The following is a 20,726-nucleotide window of genomic DNA, read 5'->3' as shown; positions in this document are numbered from 1 at the left end:
CGTTCACCTCGCCTTCGTGCGCACGCTCTGTCACTAGGGGGCGTGTGACGAGGAAGCTTCTGAAACGAAAGGCAGCGAGTGGGGCTTAGGAATCGGTTGAGCCCTTCTCAGTAGAGTTGGCCCCTTTCCCTCACCCAGCAGTCTTTCACAGTGGCAACACAGGTAGAAAATGCAACAGGTGCAGCCACTGCTAGCCTGTCAGGCAGGTCTTTGTTTTTAAAGGCACAAGGGTTCTGCCAGGAATAAAACCGGTAACCGTCCTTGGCCGCTCAAGTCTCACCCCATTTTCCACAAACTAAGCCCCTATCGTGCCTTCTTCCCGTGGAGCAGGGGATTCGCATTTTCGTGGTTGGCCCTATTGCCTCTTTACGCCTGATGTGTACATAGTAGACACTGTATCGGCATGGGGCCTGTATGTGAGCTAGAAGTTGCTGGATTTGTACAGTGTACAGAGAGCACACAGCTCGCTACACACATCAGGAGTGTAGGAACATAGGTGTGTGCACAGACACTGCCTTCCATGTCTGCGTAGGGCTGGTAAAGTAGGCACAATGGTATTCATGTGTAGAATTAAACGAGAAAATATATATTTTTAACAACCTATATTTGGGACCTTGCAATAACCAAGCAGTTATAGATTTTTAAAAAACTTTTAAGAAATGTGTCTTGCCCGCTTTTGAACCCAGTTGGGTTCTTGAATCAGAAATTGGTTGTGGATATGTTTGTCTCCCTACCCCACTCCCCACCCCTGCTTGGGCCTGACCAACAGATTTCATTAACTCGTATCCAACATATGTTAGAGACAGCATTCTCTCTAAGTGTCCCATTACATTCTCTGAGATGTACAAAGGTGTACAGAGGCATTTTCTGTGCAAATTCTGGGCCTCCTTACCCCTGCAGTCTTGCCAAAGTCCTTTGAGCACTTTTTGAAGTGTTTGGACTGTCTTTGGGAGTTTAGTCACCAAGGAGCAGGGAAATGGCTAGAAGGTTTTTATTTGGTGGGAATTTGTTCTATTTTGCTGTAGACAGTTTGTTTTGCTATTGTTACCTGTGCCAATAGTATGGAGCAGCCTGATAAATAAATAAATAATTGGGAGCTTGTAGCTCTAGTAATATCTGGAAGAATAATCTTCCCAAATAAGATGAAAAGGATAGATAGGATATGACTAATAAAGACAGTGATGAGCATTTGGGAGGGGGGGATGGCCATCATTTATCACCACTTTTATGTCATTCATATCGTAGCTATTTTCTTATTTTGTTTGGGAAGGTTATCTTTTCACATACAATTAAGGGTATGAAGCATCCACTTCAGATTTATAATCAGCCCCATGCTTTCAGCTTGAAGCAGGTAACACTCCTTGCAGTCTGCTAGCGCAGTTACACAGCAGTTGTTGTGTGTCCCCCTCTGCGTGTGACTCCCGAGTCTTGTCCCTCTATCAGAATTTTCTTTTCACTGTTTCCTTTTTGTCTTAAAATTAATAATGTTGAGTTTGTGCTTTTTCACCTATTTCTTCATTCTTACCGATGGACACATTAACAGGGGTCATCAAACTCTTTGGGTTGATGGGCACATTTGGAGTTTTGAAATGGTATTATGAGTGTTCTTACAAAATGGTTGCCCTTGGTGGGGGGGATTTGCTTATTCAAAAAGTGACTGCCTTGGTGGGCATGGCCAGTCATAAAACACTCATTTCCCAGAAGGTAAGACTGAAAGAAAAGTAACTTGCTTAAGCACCTATGTACAAGGCAGGGCTGAGGGGCTGAGCTCCAAAACACAAAACTGATCTTTTGAACCCAAATAAAGATGGCACTGGAAGGTAGCACTTTACTTTTCAGCATGCCAGCCTCCAAGTTAAAAAAAGGAGGGTCAGGGAAGCCAAGAGAGGTATCCATGGTACAGTGATGCCCATGGACAACACGTTGGAGACCCCAGTGTTCATTTCTTTTTTGTTTAGTGATATTACATAGACTCTAGCTACTTTTAAATCTGTCTCAGTTGGCAAGTCCTTTCTTTTTTTTTTTTGCTATTCTTTTTCTTGAGTTTTTTGATATCCATACATAAATTTGTATATATACATAGCAATGAATACATGTGAAATGCATATATATGAAAATACAGCTTACTAGCAATTATACATAGACTTCAACAAAAGCAGAACAGATATCCCAAGAAGTATCTAGTTGAAAGTGGCAATTTCACTATCTTATATGCATTCCAGCAAAACTAATTGTATGCAAGGGTATAGAGCTATCTTTGTACATTTGTTGTTGCTTTTTATCTGACCAGAGACCTGCCCACAGTTTTAGGAGGAGAAACTACAACAAAGCTAGGAAATGCAGCTACAGCAGGAGAAAGACAAACCAGAACAAAAGAAAATGTGAAGAGCTGCAAAAGATGTGTTTGTGCAGTCATAGCCCTAGCCTGAAATTCCTTCCACGTCACACTGTTTTCCTTCTCTCATAGTCGTCTTCCTCTCTGAAGGCATCTTATGAGGACTGGCTCACATCCTATGGTCTGACCGTCTCTCCGTTCCATATGCGATGGCAAACGGCGCTTTTCAATCGCCTGTTCTACAATTGGGGAAGATGGAAGCCCAGATTTCTTTATCTATGGTATTGTTTCAGCATTATAATTCAGGCATGTGTGGGACAATTACTGGAAATTCTTTTGTATCCTGCTAGTCAAAGTAGTTACCGTTCTGAGACTGATTGCTTACATGATATTGTATAGCTAAATAGAATACCCTTTTGTTTCAGACTTGAATAGCATTTTTTGTGTGTGGCTTAAACCATCATACAACGGATGAATACTCCCAGTGTGGGAGAACTGGGCGTGATGAAGCCTGGTAGATGGCGAATTTGCTGGCTAGACTTGTTAAGTTGGCCTTAGAGGTGATGTTGACCTCTGATGTTGGGAATGGAACATAGGGCTTCAGTTTTCATGGGCTGCTTTCATGGGGTTTGGCCCGCACAACAAAGAGTAGTCAAAATTTAGCTGTGCACTACCAATAATACATTCTGACAGCATTTGCATCTTTGTTTCAGGTTTAGCGTAGGGATGGTTTTTGGCATAGCTGCTATGTTTGGTTCTGTTGTTCTCCTGGGGAAGACGCTAATGCAGACGCTCTCTCAGATGCTATCTGAAGCTCCTACAGGTCAGAATGATCAGATGCTGCAGGTTGTGGTGAGTTTTATTTCTGTATTTACAATTTAAGCAATGTCTCCAGAGAATGCATCAGCTTTTCAACTGCGACTTTCTTATCATTGTATTTATTTCTATTTTACATAAAACATTACCTAGACTGCCTCTCCAAGGCTCACCGGGACTTAAAGTAGCTAGAATCACAATATAAATCAAATGTAGAACTAAAAACAGTCCAGAAAAAACACCCCGAGCAAACAAGACTAAAGGCCAACCCCTTCTAAAAAAGTATGGGTGGGGGAGAGGTGCTAGCACATTTAATGGGATAGCTTTGGACCAACTGATGTAAAGGCCCTGCTTGTAGCTTTTACATATACGAATTTGTATATAAGCCAGTATACCAACTGGTTTATTTGTCACATTTGCATGACATCAGCATGCTACAGAACAATAGGTCCTAAATTAGAGCTATGTTGCTTATAAGCATGCCTGCTGCCAGGTCATAAACAACAGATTAAATATGGTTTTCTGTGGCCTCATGGAATTGCTGTTTGGCCCCAAAAAAGGACATGGTTGCATTTTTATGAGCAGGGCCTGCTTAGAAATGATGGAGACTAAAATTCCTTTGGCAGGCCACAAATAACCACTTGGCAGCTAGCCAAAGCAATCGATTTGTTGTGACCAGTCTTCCTAGCAGTGCAGAACTTTGGGATACCCCAAATTTGGTTTTGGGGGCAGGGTGGGAGGAAACTGGAGAATGCTTAAATGATGGTAATTATGTGGTTCTTGTAGTTGTTATGATTGCTAGACAGAGCCAGTTAAGCCATATGAGAGCCAGTGTGGTATAACGGATGAAGTGGTAAACTTGTATCAAAGAGGCCTGTTTTCACATCACTGAAGCCCACTGTGTCACCTTGGGCCCTAGCCCACCACATATCCACCTAACCGATTTCAGAGGATTATTATGAGAATAAAATAGGATAAACTCCATGTAAGTTTCCCTGAGCTCTTTGGAAGAAGGGAAGGTTATAAATGTAATTGGAGAGAAAAGAGAGCTGCAAGGTGCCACCAAAAATGCCTTCCTGCTGGAAGAAATAGTAAGACATGCAAATGGTATAAGCCAGTCTTGCAGATAAATCCATACAAGTTAGAAGCCCACTAATGTATGTTGCCTAGTATTGATGTGCATCTCTGAGTCACTGGTGATGCATACATGGTCTAAAAGGAAAACACAACCAACTAATTTCTTCCAGAGTACAAAAGCTTCCCTTGGGTGACTTGCAAGTTCCCACAAATGCCCTTGTGAATGGCTGTTAATAAACTTGGCTTAAGCAATTGAGAAAAGCCCCATACTCCAGGTAAAGGTAGACAAAGTCCCAGATGTGATCTGGAGGAAGATTATAAGGCTTCGATGTTATCACTTCAGATGTTATCAAGATATTCCATTTTGGGGGTGGCAATCTGGTGCCCTCCAGGTGTTTAGGACTACAAGTCCCATCAGACATCAGATCCACCCAGCATCACTGCTGGGATTATGGGAGTTGTAGTCCAGAACTTCTGGGGGCACCAGAGTATCACGTCTTTAGGACTACTCTCTCAATGTTTCTGAAAAACTCAGTAACAGTTTCAGTTCCCGTAACTGCCTTTTCATTCAGCAGATGCAGCATTGAATGAAGTTAACTATTTTCAGGGTAAAGTTCCAAGTCTTCCAGTCAGATTAGATTTCTTCTGCATATAGCACAACAGGATTGTAGTCCATGTGCAGCAAGGTGGAAGTGACATAGGCCTAAATATGAATAAAATAGTACGTAACGTTATCTTGCTTTTCTGTTTTGTTCTTTGTACCAAGTAAGGGCCAAACTACACACACTGTTAAGTATGCTGTTTAAACATACATAATTAGGACATGATGTGTGTTTAAATAAAAACCAGCAAAGATCAACTGGCGGAGGTGTTAATCCTTCTTTCCCAGGTTGTTTCCCCACTAAAAATTGTCCCCCCTCCAAAGGTGTTGTTCACCCCCAAAGGTGCTATTTGAAGTACCTAGCAACTTGGGGGAGGGGGGGGCGGGTTGGCTGAGAAAACAGTGTGAGGAGAAAAAGATGTCCCTTCTCCCCTTACAGTAAAATTCTGATCAGATCTCAGCTCCCCCATAGCTGCCATTTGTTAAGAAAGAAAAGTAACTGGTCCTGATAGCTTGCTTAACATAACTGGGTTCACACAACACGCCAACCCACACTCAGTGGTTGAGTGTGGGTTGTTTGTTGAACTGTGGGTTAGTGTGTTATCTGAACTGAGGACATTTTCTGCAGGGTGGCTTTTTAACTGTGCACTGGGGCTTATTTTTCTCGAACAAGCTAACTTGAGAACCAGTGGTTTGTTGTTGGGTTGTTCAGGGTGGTTAATAAGCCACATTACATGGTTAACACGCAAACCCACAGTTCAACAACAACCCACACTCAACCACTGAGTGTGGGTTAACATGTTGTGTGAACAGCCCCAATGTGTAGTTTGGCCATACAGATTTTGAAATTTGTCTCGTGGGAATATAATTTCTAAAATGGAAGCCTGGGGCTCCATCTTCTCTGGAAACTGCAGCCTTCTGCCCTACTGGCTGTGACTTTCCATTCTGTCTGCGTATTGTATCATGTTCATTCTTTGCATGTACTAGTGTGCAATGATATATATCCTTTTTATTTAATCATTTCCATTTATATCCCTCCTATGTTTCCACACACCTAAGGCAGCTTACTGTAGGGGTAGACAACATATAACCCGGGACACATTTATTGGTGCCTCCTGAGGTGCCCGACCCCTCCAACTTTTTTTTTCTTTAATTTACAAATTTTCTTACCAGCAGCTAGGATCACTTCAAAGCAAAGTAAGGGCCTGCAGGCGCAGCCATTTTCATTTCCCATGAATGCCTTTGGGTCACATGTAGGCTCAGAGATATTATTAGGAAATGAAGAACGTGGGTGGCTGCAGGCCAATGCTTTCTTCTGTAGTGCACCTAGCCACCAAGAAAAAGAAGTGAGAGGGGAAAAGCTGACAGAGGAGAGTTGGGGGCGGAGCGGGGGAGAGTTTGCTTTCAGGTTTCTGTTGGTATTGAAAAGTCTACCTTCAAAAGTCTAGCTTGTCTACTGTGTTTGGGATCAGACCCCTACCTCTGCCTTGTACCCAGTCTCTTGGGCAGGTTACTTATCTGTGGCCATGCCTCTCATGGTAGCCATTTTGTGGTGGTGCCCAGGACAGTTTCTCAAATTACCCACAGACCCAGGAAGGCTGCCTTCCCCTGATTTACAACATATAATCCAATAATATCAAGATCATATTAACTAATAATAATAGGAAAACAGTAGCAGTGGGTTAAAATTGCTTACTTTTCCCACACATGTTCCATGCAGTTGCCCCTCACTGAACTCCCCCCCAGCCCTTCATGATTTCCCAAACCAACTGTGCTGAGCCTACTGAAATTTCCCTTTCTCCATACAAAAGTGAAGGGCTGTTTCCTCTCTCCCTCCCATGTACCTTACTACATCCGCATAAGAATATTGTCATTTGCAAAGTGGTTTCTAGACAGCTGTGTAACAGGATGCAAGTGAACCTGTCTTTGCAACCTTTGCTACCCTGTCTCTTGTTGTGTCTTTGCAAACAGGTGCCTGGGGTCAATCTTCCCATCAGCCAGCTGTCCTATTTCTTCACAGCAATCCTCGTCAGTGGTGTCATACACGAAGTCGGCCATGGGGTGGCAGCTATTCGGTAAAGCAATCCACTCTTTTTCTTACTTCATGCCGAGAAAGCTTAATATGCCAGAAGATTTAATTACAGGTGAATATGATAGCATATGTTGGATGGGGCGGTGGGAGAGATCATTTAAAGGAAAAAGAATTTAAGCAAGGAGTTGAAGTGATGGAGAACGTACATTCTGAAAATCAGATAGAGATGCACACAGTTGTAATACATAGGCCCTGTCCGCATGTAACAGCAATCCAGGATTAACTGCTGGGTTGTTTAGCCCCTAAACAATCCATTGGTCTGGGCTTGGACGTCACGCTCAACAACCTATGAAGGAGCTGATTGTGGGTTGTGCAGTAAAATGGAAGAGATAGGTGCACTGCAGACAGCGTGCCTGCTCGTGCATGACAATCCATTTTTTTTTTAAGGGATGGGTTGTTGTTACAGGCGAACCAGGTCAGACTTTCTACCCTGAGTAAAAAAATACTTTTGTGTTGCTGGCATCTGGATCAGGCTGCCTGTTTTCAAACTTCCACATGCTGAGCTCCCTATTCTTTTTTCCAGTATGCAGGCTCAGCTGTCAGAGTCGTACTAATTAGGAGACTTTGCCTTTCTCCAGTCTTGGGTGTAATGGAGAGATGGGCATGCCTCTTTATGTTCTGATCAAGCATGGGAGGAATCCTTAGCATGTACATCAGCCTTTCCAAACCTGGTTGCCTCCAGATATGTTGGACTGCAACTCCCATAATTCCCAGCCAGCATGGTCAATGGATGCCCCGGTCCGAATCTTGCCTGTGTCTTGAGCTCACTTGATGGCCTTAGACAGTTCACTCCCTCTCATTTGCCCCGTCTGCAGTACTGATTGGCGTTTCAGAGATCTTTAAAAATTACAACTGAGGAGTATAACTAGGCAAGGCGTATGGAGTGCGTTGTACACTTGAATGTTAAGACGGCGAGAGGGGGGAGATTTTGTGTATTTGTGGATGATCACTTTTCATGTTGCATTGTCCTAAGGTTATGTTTTTACGGTATTTATTTTTATTTGTATTATTGTGCTGATCTTTCCCTATTACATTAATCATGGATTTCGGTATTGCGTGTATGTCTCTTTCAAGACTGCTTTTTGCGATGGGAAGCGATGCATACATTTAATAAATAATAATGTTTAGCTACGGTTTGTGTTTATGATAGTAAGGTAGTATGTGGTATATGAAATTATATTGCATGCCAATCATTCAAGTTAGTTTTTTATTATAAACAATTGATTCTGGTTTTGTAACAACAACAAAATTATTTCCTTTTCTTTTAGAGAGCAGGTTCGGTTCAATGGCTTTGGAATGTTTATATTTATTGTTTATCCGGGGGCATTTGTCGATCTGTTCACCACCCACTTGCAACTAGTTTCTCCAGTCCAGCAGCTAAGAATATTTTGTGCAGGTAAGCAAGTTGTGAAACCTGACCTACCCCTACCCAAATCCTGAATCCAGCTCCACTGATTTTCAGTTGTTGGTTTGGTAATTTTGGTCCTGTGAGAATGGCTTAAGGTAAATGTTGATGTGTATTTGATCATGTTTCAGAAATGATGAGGAAATGCCACTGTATGGGAGTTGGCTCTTTTCCGTCTCTTGCACCCGTGGGTGACCCATCTGACCTCTTGAAGTCTTCTTGCAAATACAGGTCCTCCCTGGATCTCTACATGGAGTTACTTGATTTTCAGCTTTGTGGTTCTTTGCGCTCTCTTCAGTGGCCTGGGTCAGGGCCTTTTGGCTGGCAGGCTGACCACAAAGAAGAGTGTAAACTTTGCTAGGAATATTCAGTTTACAGGACAGAAACTTGAGCAGTACGATTGAAGGTGGGGGATCATCACCTTTCACTTGCAAGGAGCAAGCAAGAAAGGTGCCTCTGCTGGCCATGTTTAAAAACAGACACACAGAGTTTTAAAGGCGTGCTTGTATTTCTGCAGTCTCTGGGATATAGCTTTGTATAAACATATGTAGTGCCAGTCAGCCTAGGGGTAGGATCAGATTTAGTGATGGGGGATGTGTGTGTAGATTATACCTTTTATGATCCCAAAGCTGCTGTAGGTTCTTCATATCCAGCCTCTGACCCACTCCCATTACAGATTGAAGGATTCGTATGTAGCAGTGACTTCTTGTATTCATTACACTGCCTGCACTTCTTCCAGATGGGGAGGGGGAAAGAGTCCATGTGTCCCTTCCTTTTTCCCATGAATCATCTGTTCGGAGAGAAGCAGGAAAGAGATCTAGGAGCGCTGCTTGGCTCATAAATCTCTGGATTAGATCCCTTTACTTGCACTCCTTCAAGGTTGATTGTTAATGTTTAACAAAAAGATTAATCACTTTTATTTTATTTTTTAGCAAGTTTCATCTATCGGGGCCTGTAGTTAGGGCTTGTAAAATGGTGTGGTGTGTGAGCAATGCCTGCACTGTCATTCCTCTGCAGTTAACCACATCTTAGCACTGCAAGAGCAATAACACAAGCAGTGGGTTTATAAAAGGAGAGAGAGAGAAGCAGAAGGAATTACTGTGGAGCACAATCTATCTTGCTAATTGAAATAGACTGTTAAAAGCAAAACTGTGTGCTGGGAGGACTTCAGATGGAAAATAGTTCAGTCACCCATTTAATTTGAGCCCTTGTTGTGAATATTTTTCTTATGAATGGGGAGGATTAGTGTTATGGCTGAATTTATGTGCCAATTTAGTTTAAGCCAGATGTGATTTAAAATGTTCTGAGGAGAAGAATCTTTTTTATTATTAAAGCAAGCTAGTAATGGAAATGTAGACTAATCCTTAGCTATATAATTATAAATAGGCAAACTCAAACCCTCAAGGAAATCCTAATATATGAAAATAGTGACTGATGTAAAAGGATAATGGCAAAACATATCCACCACAAGGGTCTATCACTGTGTTTAGTTACTTTTGGTTCTGGCAGGGAGCAATCCTATGGCCACTAGTCAGCAGCTAGATGGCCATAGGATATGTGGGTTTCCGGGAACCGACCTTTCTCCCTCGTGCTCTGTGCTTGGAAGAGGAGCATGGAGCAGCCAAAATGGGGCATTCTGGGGGGTGTTCTGGGGCGGGGAAAGCGGAAATGCCAGTACGACACATCCTACGTGCTGTCTGGCAGCCTCCTCACCCACTCTGCCTTCCTCCGGCTAGACAGCTGAAATTAGCTCTCTAGCCGCAAATGCAGGGCAGGAGAAGCGCAGAGGGAACGATCCCCTCCGTGCTTCTGCCCTCATTGAATAGGCATTCAGCTCTGAGTTCAGAGGCGGCCTATCCCCATAGTTGCGCCAGCAGTAGTGTATTAGCATAAATGTGAAACAAGATTATGTCTCCAAACATAAAATATTCTGTGGAAAAGAATGGTCTGCTATAGTAACTCCTGAGACTCTCTGTGTTGACCTCTTACAACATATGTCCACAGACCGGGAGGCAGGAAGGGAGAGAGCACAACTGGAACCTTGTACCTTCCTAGAGACTTTTTAAAATTAAAATTATATCTGCAGAAAGAAACTAAAATTGTAGCCATGTAGAACACTGACTGCTTATATTAAGCTATTTTGCTACAGCAATTTTAAGCACGCTTACTTGGAAGCCAGGCCCGTTCATATCAGAAAATAGAAAATGATTGATGGTTGGAGGAAATGGGTGGGGCTAGGGGAATGTGGCAAGGCCATCTGGGGGCCCCAGGTGGGCTGGATTTGGCCCCTGGACCTGAGTTTCCCCACTCCTGATACAGCAGTTCTTGATTGCTCAGAGCCCTTTACAGATACTAATACATTATATTATAAAACATTACAACACACTAATACTTACATAAACACGCTTGTAGGGTGGCTTATTATCAACATTTCCATACTGCAGATGGGGACTGAGGCTAAAAGATAGTGGCTTGGACACCAGGCTGAGGTGAGATATGGACCAGTGACTTCCCATCTCACACTTCTGGTTCCTTCTGTAAACCAGATCTCAATGGGCTCAGTTTCCAAATAAATGCATCTAGAATTGCATAATGCATGATATTTCTACGCTTGTGCCTCTTTGGGGGCTGGATTGCGGTTCTCTCTAAAGGAAATAGCTAGGGCACACAAAACTGATGAAGTTTCTATCGTTAACCCCCGCTATTCATTCTGTCCTTAAACAGTATGTCCTGCTGACCTGTTGTGGGTCATATGATCCATTTTCAAGGGTAACTCAGCTCTGTTCAGTAGGAATTCAGATTTTAATTTTGCCTGTCAGAATACTTCATCGCTTTGCTGGACCATGCCTATTGCCATAACCACGGTCACTCCTCATGTTAGTGGGTGGATTACTTCCCATTCATTATTTATTTTTGGGTACTGCTGTATTGTGCATTCTTTATCAAGCATTATGCTACATTTACCTGGAAGTTCTCCCAAGTACAACCCTATTTACCACTGACAAGTTAATCTTAGACCTTAATTTTCTGTTATGTCTTGAAGCAGAACTTTTATGGTTTATTCTTCTCTGCTGAACCGTTTGTCATTTGTAGTAAAGTCAGAAACCAGCCCGAATATATTAAAATGTTGTTGAGTCTGTTCCTTGCATAGATCGTGTGTTTGTCTTTCTGTTTTGTAGGAGTATGGCATAACTTCGTGCTTGGGGTTGCAAGTCTTGTGGTTCTCTTCTTACTGCCAGTGATGCTTTTCCCATTTTATTACACTGGTGCAGGGGCACTTGTCACTGAAGTCGCAGAGGTAAGAACCATGAATGTCTTCAGTCTTAGGAAGAGTAACATGTGATCCACTCCTCTTTAAAAGTGCCCTGTGGCATGCTGGGAGATTGCTTCTTCATAGGTAGTGGACATGGAGCCCTGAGGCGGGATCAAATTGTTCACCCCCATTCCATACTGAGCCACTAATTGCTGCATTTTCCATGTTACTTGATTAGTTAAACGTATTCCTTGTCCTAGAGATTGAAGGATACGCTGCTATCAATTCAGAAGCTTCAGCCCATCCAGGGTATTGAGACCAGACTGTTGGCTGGGGCCGTTTTAGGGAGCATGTGACTCCCTTGTTACAACACTTTCACTGTCTTAACCATCTGTTTTGGGGCACAATTCAGAGTGCTGGTTATGACCTGTGAAGCCCTACATGACTTGGAACCAGGCTATTTGAAAGAGTGCATTCTTCCATATCAGCTTGCCCAGGTTTTTAAAATTCTTGGGAGAGACCCTTCTCTCTGACCCACCAAAATGCTCCCTGCACTCAGGCGTACAGTCTAAAAGCCATGACAAAAAAGGAGTTAAGGTGAGGAGGGACAAGGAAAATGAGCAAACTCAGGCACAAGTCGTTAAGGTTATAAAGTTCTCACAATGACCAGCCTGAATGGAAACAGTTCAGGGAGAGGAGGATCCACATGGAGCTGGTCTCTCAGCGGAGTTGATGGAGTGGCCCTGATTCCCATTGCTTCCTCTGCTTTAACCTGATGGATAGCTGCTGTTAGATGTCATGCTGGGCTTCTCCAGAGCACCACCCAATAAGGTTCAAGAGCTTGCTGACAGAAGGAAAGGTTGGCCATTCCTTCCCCCAATGCATGTATGGAAGGAAGTACTTCGGAGGCACCCATGAGCCTCTCTGGATCCTGCCCTGTTGCCTGTCAGGTGGAAAAGTGGTCTAAGAGCCTAAACAACATAGTGAACTAAAATTAAATAAATAGTAGGAATGGCATTAGCATACACTGTTCTTCTGTAGCCTCGAAGATAGAAAGATAATTAGTTACTTATTAAAAAATAGTTAAAATATCAGTGGGGCATATTTGTTCATAAAGATAACATCTGCATATGGAGGTATGACTAAATACAACAGATAGAGATCCAGATTAGTGGCAGAAAAATCAGAGTAAAGTTGATCTCTCTTTAGAATAATAAACATGGCTTTCAAAACTACAGGGAAACAAAAATGTGACCTATTTTTATTCATTCATTCATTTATTACATTTCTGTACCACCCAATAGGCAAAAATTAAAAGCATGAAATACAACATGATAAAATGCAATATAAAAGTTTAAAACTACAGTATAAAATAAAAACCTTGGGATTCATATTACCATGTATTTAATCAGCACATAGGCCAAAATAAATGAATGTATAAGGGTCGAGGCATAGCCATGTTAGTCTGTGTTAAAGCAAAAACAACAAAGAAGACAATTGTGGAACCTTGAAGACTAACAAATTTATGACGGCATAAGCTTTCATGGACTGGGGCGCACTTCATCAGGTGCATGAAGTGTTACCCTAACTCAGCAAAATGTATATAACGGGTGTCAAACTTCTGGACCATGGGCCAAGTCTGGCCTGCCTGGGGTCCCCAGATGGCCACACCCCCTTTTCCCTTTGTGCAATTTTTCCGCATTCTAAAAGGCTGAAATGCCTCTCCTCAGGCTTAGTTACTGGCAGTAGGAGCTTTATGCTAAAATATGGTGGTATTTTTAGCCATACTCCTTTTGCCTTTGCCCCTACCATTTTTGCCTTCAGCCCCACTGGAATGCAGTCCCCGAGAGCTTCTTCGAAATTGAGCTCAGCTCTCAGGCTGAAAGAGGTTTGATACTCCTGGTATACAACAAATCTAGGATAACATTTTATGCATCTCATGAAATGGATTCTACTCCATGAAAGCTTATGCTATAATATTTTTTTTAGTCTTTAAGGTGCCATAAGACTTGTTATTTTTAATGAGAGCAGAATATCGCCATCTAAACATAAATATTGTTATGAAAAGCCCAGGTTTCATTTTATTAAGTTGTTTTGCATAGGATGTAATATGAAAAGGCATACTGGACTGTCATTTTTTGAGAGACTCCTTCTGCCACTTTTAAAAATAGGGGCAACTATGCTTGAATTATCCTTTTCTTCAGCAAAGGAGATCGTTACCTTGTCATGGTGCTGGAGCTTGAGCACTTCAGTGACATCATGGGCTAAACCGTGAAGGGACACCCAAGACGGGAAGGTCATGGCAGAGAGGTCAGACTAAATATGATCCCTGGGGAAGGAAATGGCAACCCACCCCAGTATTCTTGCCATGAAAACTAATTTTTTATTTATTTATTTATTTCATTTTTATACTGCCCAATAGCCGAAGCTCTCTGGATGGATCAGTACAACCAGAGATATGTCAGTATACCATCGGAAGATGGGACTCCCAGGTCGGAAGATGGTCAAAATGCTACTGGGGAGGAACAGAGGATAAGTTCAACTAGCCCCAGATGTGATGACGCAGCTAGCTCAAAGCCGAAAGGATGGCCAGCAGCCGATGGTGCTGGTGGTAACGACAGATCCGATGTTCTAAAGATCAACACACCATAGGAACCTGGAATGTAAGATCTATGAGCCGGGGCAAATTGGATGTGGTTATTGGGGAGATGTCAAGATTAAATATAGACAATTTGGGTGTCAGTGAACTGAAAAGGACTGGAATGGGCCACTTCACATCAAATGACCACCAGATCTACTACTGTGGACCAGAGGACCACAGAAGAAATGGAGTAGCCTTCATAATTAATAATAAAGTGGCTAAAGCAGTGCTTGGATACAATCCAAAAAATGACAGAATGATCTCAATTCAAATTCAGGGTAAGCCATTTAACATCACAGTGATCCAAATATACGCCCCAACCACAGATGCTGAAGAAGCAGAAGTAGATCAGTTCTATGAGGATCTGCAGTACCTACTGGATAGTATGCCAAAAAAAATGTTATTTTCATTACAGGAGACCGGAATGCTAAGGTGGGTAGTCAAACAACACCTGGAATTACAGGCAAGCATGGTCTGGGAGAACAAAATGAAGCAGGACATAGGCTGATAGAATTTTGCCAAGACAACTCACTGTGCATAACAAACACTTCCTTCCAACAACCTAAGAGACGACTTTATACATGGACTTCACCAGAAGGTTGACACCGAAATCAGATTGACTACATCCTTTGTAGCCAAAGGTGGCGGACATCTATGCAGTCGGTAAAAACAAGACCTGGAGCTGATTGTAGTTCAGATCACGAACTTCTTATTGCACAATTTAGAATCAGACTAAAGAGAATAGAGAAGACCCACAGATCAGTTAGATATGAGCTCACGAATATTCCTACTGAATATGCAGTGGAGGTGAAGAATAGATTTAAGGGACTAGATTTAGTAGATAGGGTCCCGGAAGAACTATGGACAGAAGTTTGCAACATTGTTCAGGAGGCGGCAACAACAAACGTCCCAAAGAAAAAGAAAGCCAAGAAGGCAAGATGGCTGTCGGCTGAGACACTGGAAGCAGCCCAAGAAAGAAGGAAAGCAAAAAGCAACAGTGATAGGGGGAGATATGCCCAATTAAATGCAAAATTCCAGAGGTTAGCTAGAAGAGATCAGGAATTATTTTTAAACAAGCAATGTGCGGAAGCAGAAGAAGATAATAGAATAGGAAGGACAAGAGACCTCTTCCAGAAAATTAGAAACATGGGAGGTGAATTCCAGGAAAAAATGGGTATGATCAAAAACAAAGATGGCAAGGACCTAACAGAAGCAGAAGAGATCAAGAAAAGGTGGCAAGAATATAAGGAAGATCTGTATAGGAAGGATAATAATATCGGGGATAGATTTGATGATGTGGTCAGTGAGCTAGAGCCAGACATCCTGAAGAGTGAGGTTGAATGGGCCTTAAGAAGCATTGCTAATAACAAGGCAGCAGGAGATGACGGTATCCCAGCTGAACTGTTTACAATCTTGCAAGATGATGCAATCAAGGTGATGCATGCCATATGCCAGCAAATATGGAAAACACAAGAATGGCAACAGATTGGAAAAAATCAACCTATATCCCCATACTAAAAAAGGGGAGCACCAAAGACTGTTCAAACTATCGAACAGTGGCACTTATTTCACATGCCAGTAAGGTAATGCTCAAGATCTTGCAAGGTAGACTCCAGCAATTCATGGAACAAGAATTGCCAGATGGACAAGCTGGGTTTAGAAAAGGCAGAGGAACTAGAGACCAAATTGCCAATATCCGCTGGATAATGGAGAAAGCCAGGGAGTTTCAGAAAAACATCTATTTCTGTTTTACTGACTATTCTAAAGCCTTTGACTGTGTGGATCATCACAAATTGTGGCAAGTTCTTGGTGGTATGGGGATACCAAGTCATCTTGTCTGCCTCCTGAGGAATCTGTATAACGACCAAGTAGCAACGGTAAGAACAGACCACGGAACAACGGACTGGTTTAAGATTGGGAAAGGAGTACGGCAGGGTTGTATACTCTCACCGTACCTATTCAGCCTGTACGCAGAACACATCATGCGATGTGCTGGGCTTGATGAAGCCAAGGCTGGAGTTAAAATCGCTGGAAGAAACATTGACAATCTCCGATATGTAGATGATACCACTTTGATGGCTGAAAGTGAGGAGGAGCTGAGGAACCTTAGGATGAAGGTGAAAGAAGAAAGTGCAAAAGCTGGGTTGCAGTGACACCTCAAAAAAACCCAAGATTATGGCAACCAGCTTGATTGATGACTGGCAAATAGAGGGAGAAAATGTGGAGGCACTGACAGACTTTGTCTTTCTAGGTGCAAAGATTACTGCAGACGCTGACTGCAGCCAGGAAATCAGAAGATGTTTACTTCTTGGGAGGACAGCAATGACAAATCTTAATAAAATAGTTAAGAGCAGAGACATCACACTGACAACAAAGATCCGCATAGTTAAAGCAATGGTATTCCCCGTAGTAACTTATGGCTGCAAGAGGTGGACCATAAGGAAGGCTGAGCGAAGGAAGATAGATGCTTTTGAACTGTGGTGCTGGAGAAAAATTCTGAGAGTGCCTTGGACTGCAAGAAGATCAAACCAGTCCATACTCCAGGAAATAAAGCCAGACTGCTCACTTGAGGGAAGGATATGAAAGGCAAAACTGAAGTACTTTGGCCACATCATGAGAAGACAGGATACCCTGGAGAAGACGCTGATGCTAGGGAAAGTGGAAGGCAAAAGGAAGAGGGGCCGACCAAGGGCAAGGTGGATGGATGATATTCTGGAGATGATGGACTCGACCTTGGGGGAGCTGGGGGTGGCGACGGCCGACAGGAAGCTCTGGCGTGGGCTGGTCCATGAAGTCATGAAGAGTCGGAAGCGACTGACCGAATAAACAACAACAAATGCTTGAATTCCACTTCAGGATGGAATTCAAAGTATCATCAAAATACCTTCCAGAGAATTGGATCCCAGCACTCTGAACAGAGCTTAAACACTTTTCCCATGAAAGCATCTTTTGGTGCTATTAGTTTCCATATTTCTGAGACCATCACTGGGAGTCTCAAACCTAGGTCATATGTGATATAATCAAATCTAATAAAATTTAAATCTGAAGAAGTTCCTTTAAAATGAAGTAAACTGCTCCTCCCTTCTAGCATTAAAAACATTTTTTGCTAAGATAATGGGGCATACTATAGAACCCTTTCATTTTAACTGCTATTCCAAGACAGCCCCAAAGGTCTTTGAAAACACACTTTTTCCTTTCAGAAGGATCATATGTCACCTTTCCCTCAACTTAAGATTTAAGTACAGCTTGAGAATACTTATATGAACCAGAGGGTGGTTGTGAGGATAAGAGGAGAAGGACCATCTATGCAGTTCTGAGCACCTTAGAGAATGGATGGGATAAAAATGCAATAAATAAATACTTCACCTGGCATGTTTATTGATAATTTTTCTTAGCAGCACATTATAGTCAAATAGTAGTGATCATATATTAGGGAATGTTAATAATCTGAAAATATGACCTTCCACGTGGAACCTCCCTTAATGAGATGAAATCAAACCATATGATCAGGTGATAATGGATGAGAAGTGAAAATATCCTCACACAGAGGGCCAGAAAAAGAAGTTTCCCCATAGAATTGGACACATTTCCACTTCTGTGCGGTCATTATCACCAGTAAATTCAGAATTCACTTTCTTTAAAATATTGTTGATGCAGCACTTTAGAAACCCAAACCTAAAGTCTGCAAGGCAGAACTCTTTTGAGGTGCGTTTCTTAGATCTTTGGAGGTTGTTGTCACCAGAATGTTGCCACAATTGAGGCATTTGGCTAATTAAGATAGGTAGATGTGAAATGTCTCATCTTCTGTATAAACTTTCCCCCCTGTATGATATTAGTAAGTTCATGAAATCCAAAGTGTGTATTGTCTGTTTCTGAAGTAATTGTTTTGTCAGTGGACTATAAACATTCTTAATGGGACTGTATCACTTCCATGTTATAGTGCCTATTTGTGTTGTTACTTAACATTCAGTCTAACTCCTTTTGGGAAGAAAGGGAAAAGACTATGGCCACACGTCATACTAGACAGTTGTTTAATATGACTTGAACAATCAGGAATGAGCTACAGTGAGCCTCAACCTTATGCGCTCCCCTCTCCTTCTCTCACAGAGCCAGGAGGAGCAGTTTGGAAGCTTCCACTTTTGATTAGCCACCGCTTACTGTGTTGTCTGGGTCCAGAATTGTGATTAATCTTAACTATGGTTAGTTTCGAAAAAAGTCAGCTTCAGTGACTGTGTTTGGACAACACGCTAACCCATGATGGGTTTTCTTGAACAACCCACAGTGAATTAGTATGTCATCCAAACCTGGACTGATTTTATCAGGGTGGCTTGTTTTTCCCAAACAAGCCACCCTGATAACCCATGATCTGTTTTAGGGGTTGTTTTACCCATGATGGGTTGGCATGTCATCCGAATCTGGACATGTCAACCCATCATGCATAAAGGGCATCGAAAAGCAAGCTGCTTGGCAAAAATGGAAGAACCCCCTGCCACTCTTGCCAAGCGTGGCTGTGATCGCTTTTTGTGATCATGGGCACGCTTCCAGTGCCCCTTTCCTCTTGCCAGCAGCAGCCCCTCCAAAGTGCCCAAACGGCACTTTGGAGGGGCTACTGCTGGCCCTCTGACTCCCACCAAGCTCTTCTCCTTCTTCTAAAAAGCCTTTGTGGTTCCTTTTTAAATTATATAAAACGCTACCACTAAAAAATTAGAGAGAAACACTAAAAGATTTACCACACTTAATCTATATCCCCACCTCAGTAGCTTCCTCTTCTTCTCAGCAGGTCTTCTTAGATTTGTGGTAAACATGCCTTTCCAGCTGTAATATCCGTTTCTCCATGGCGCACACTGGGAAAGAAAGTGTAAGAAAATAATCAATGTACTGCTTCCTGGCTGTAGACACAGATCCCTTCAGCAGGAGCAGCAATACATAGTGGCCCTAGTCACAGAGGCTTGTAGTGCCACGGAGGCAACAAGTAGTTCATCAGTAACCGTCTTGGTACTGCAGGATGAAGTTCCAGGCAAATGTCCTTCATGTTCTGTGTTTAGAGAGTAACAATGAGTGGATTCACCCATGCTGCCAGTGAGAAATCCTTTAGAGTACTGGTACTTCTGAAGAAAAGTGAAGCAAAGTCTTTATTCCTAATACCACTTTTCCTGCTAAATGCATTTTCATGTACATAATGGTATTGATTGAGAGCTGCACATTTCAAACCATATATATAACTGCACACCCCTGGTCTCTCTAGTTTTGGAGTCCTCTCTTGGGAAGAAAGCCCTGCTCTACGATTCACCACCAGTGCTCTACAATCACCTCCAGAAGACTGTCTAACTGCATACATGTACAGTACAGAATATAGGAACCAGTGATACTAGCTATTTGGATTCTGCCTGTGTTCTTGCTAACCTTCACAAGGTTGAGAGGAAACACCTTGCTCTTCATCCTCTCATGACTCCACCACTGTGGTTTCCTCTTCCTGTGTTTCCTGCTCTGCAGGTGCATCCTCATCTTCCCCCTCCCCTGGTGGTTCAGCACTCTGTCTCTGTGTCCGAAGACCTGTGGGGTGCAGAAGGTGGTTACATATTTACAGCAGTATTGTCCTGTCATTCAGCAGGATGCTACTTCTTGGGTTATGAAATGCTACATTAGGTAGGCCATCGGTATAGCATACAGTGGCATCTGGATCCATTTGTCATTGCACGTGCATGTACATATTTTAAATTTTTCTCAGTAACATCCTGCCCAGTGATGAGCGTATTGGTATGTATGACCCAAAGGGTTAATACGATAGTTTCCTTCACACTAATCAGCACAGAACTATACTGCACTATTTATTACTGTATTAAATGACCCTACTGCTAGGAGAAGAACAGGTACTCACTTGCAGGGTGCCTCTCCATCCAGCTTGGCTGGCTGGCCAGCCCAGACCCACGGCTTGTGCAGACTGGAATAATACTGTGGACAACCATGTCTGGGAGGTGTCCAGAATACTCTTCCAGGGCCTCAAAAAAAGATGCCTTTATGGTCTTAAATTTGTTTCTGGCATGGATGGGTGTCCGGGGATAGTCAGCAGCTGTCAGACATCTGGGCACATTCCAAAGACTGTGAATGGTGAGCAGACCTGAACTGCTCATTAAGTACTCTGCCTGGCTGCTTTGGAGCAGTGATTCCAAAAGCACTTCCACCTTGGCATCTTGCAATAGGCAACAAGCTGAGTAGCCATTTTGCAACAGGATGCTGAAAGGCGGTGAAAGACACCGAGACACAAACTTGCACCACCTAGAGCGGCGCATTCGTATATGCCCTGCATCATTCCTGTGCAGAGATTGAATGGACAGAAGCTGAGCAAACTCAAACAGTTTATTGCTTGGTAACATCAAGCACACATAGGAAATAACTGGTTACGAGCAAACAACACCCATTGCTTAAGCAGCACCAGTCAGTAAAAAATTGTATTCAACCAATGCCCGTTAATTCGCCCATGTGCAGGTGCACAGACGGAATGCTGT

The 20,726-nt window shown here is 42.7% G+C and overlaps 2 protein-coding genes across 11 annotated transcripts in view; one reads left to right on the top strand and one right to left on the bottom strand.

Annotated features, from left to right (window-relative positions):
* Positions 1–20,726, bottom strand: part of SMPX (small muscle protein X-linked) — a 112,183-nt gene that overhangs the window by 58,582 nt on the left and 32,875 nt on the right. Inside the window, exons 3-4 of the mRNA XM_084844038.1 lie at positions 19,624–19,773; positions 18,973–19,064 (exon numbers count right to left, since the gene is read on the bottom strand). The gene's annotated coding sequence lies outside the window, so the exon portion shown is untranslated. The remainder of the gene's footprint in view (positions 1–18,972; positions 19,065–19,623; positions 19,774–20,726) is intronic.
* MBTPS2 (membrane bound transcription factor peptidase, site 2) overlaps positions 1–20,726 on the top strand; it is a 45,933-nt gene that overhangs the window by 1,726 nt on the left and 23,481 nt on the right. For all 10 annotated transcript variants that reach the window (XR_014789164.1, XR_014789163.1, XR_014789162.1 and 7 more), the window contains 5 exons: positions 2,468–2,616; positions 3,049–3,187; positions 6,801–6,904; positions 8,190–8,317; positions 11,506–11,624. Coding sequence is in view for 1 of the 10 variants with exons in the window: in XM_084844032.1 (XP_084700158.1) it covers positions 2,468–2,616; positions 3,049–3,187; positions 6,801–6,904; positions 8,190–8,317; positions 11,506–11,624 (639 nt within the window). In the remaining 9 variants the exon portion in view is untranslated. The remainder of the gene's footprint in view (positions 1–2,467; positions 2,617–3,048; positions 3,188–6,800; positions 6,905–8,189; positions 8,318–11,505; positions 11,625–20,726) is intronic.

The sequence above is a fragment of the Heloderma suspectum genome, chromosome 3 (assembly GCF_057233095.1).
Source record: "Heloderma suspectum isolate Gila_16-S chromosome 3, 16-S_ref, whole genome shotgun sequence".
NCBI classification, from domain to species: Eukaryota; Metazoa; Chordata; class Lepidosauria; order Squamata; family Helodermatidae; genus Heloderma; species Heloderma suspectum.
Note: the sequence above shows the minus strand (reverse complement) of the source record. Positions and strands in the feature narration are given on the sequence as shown.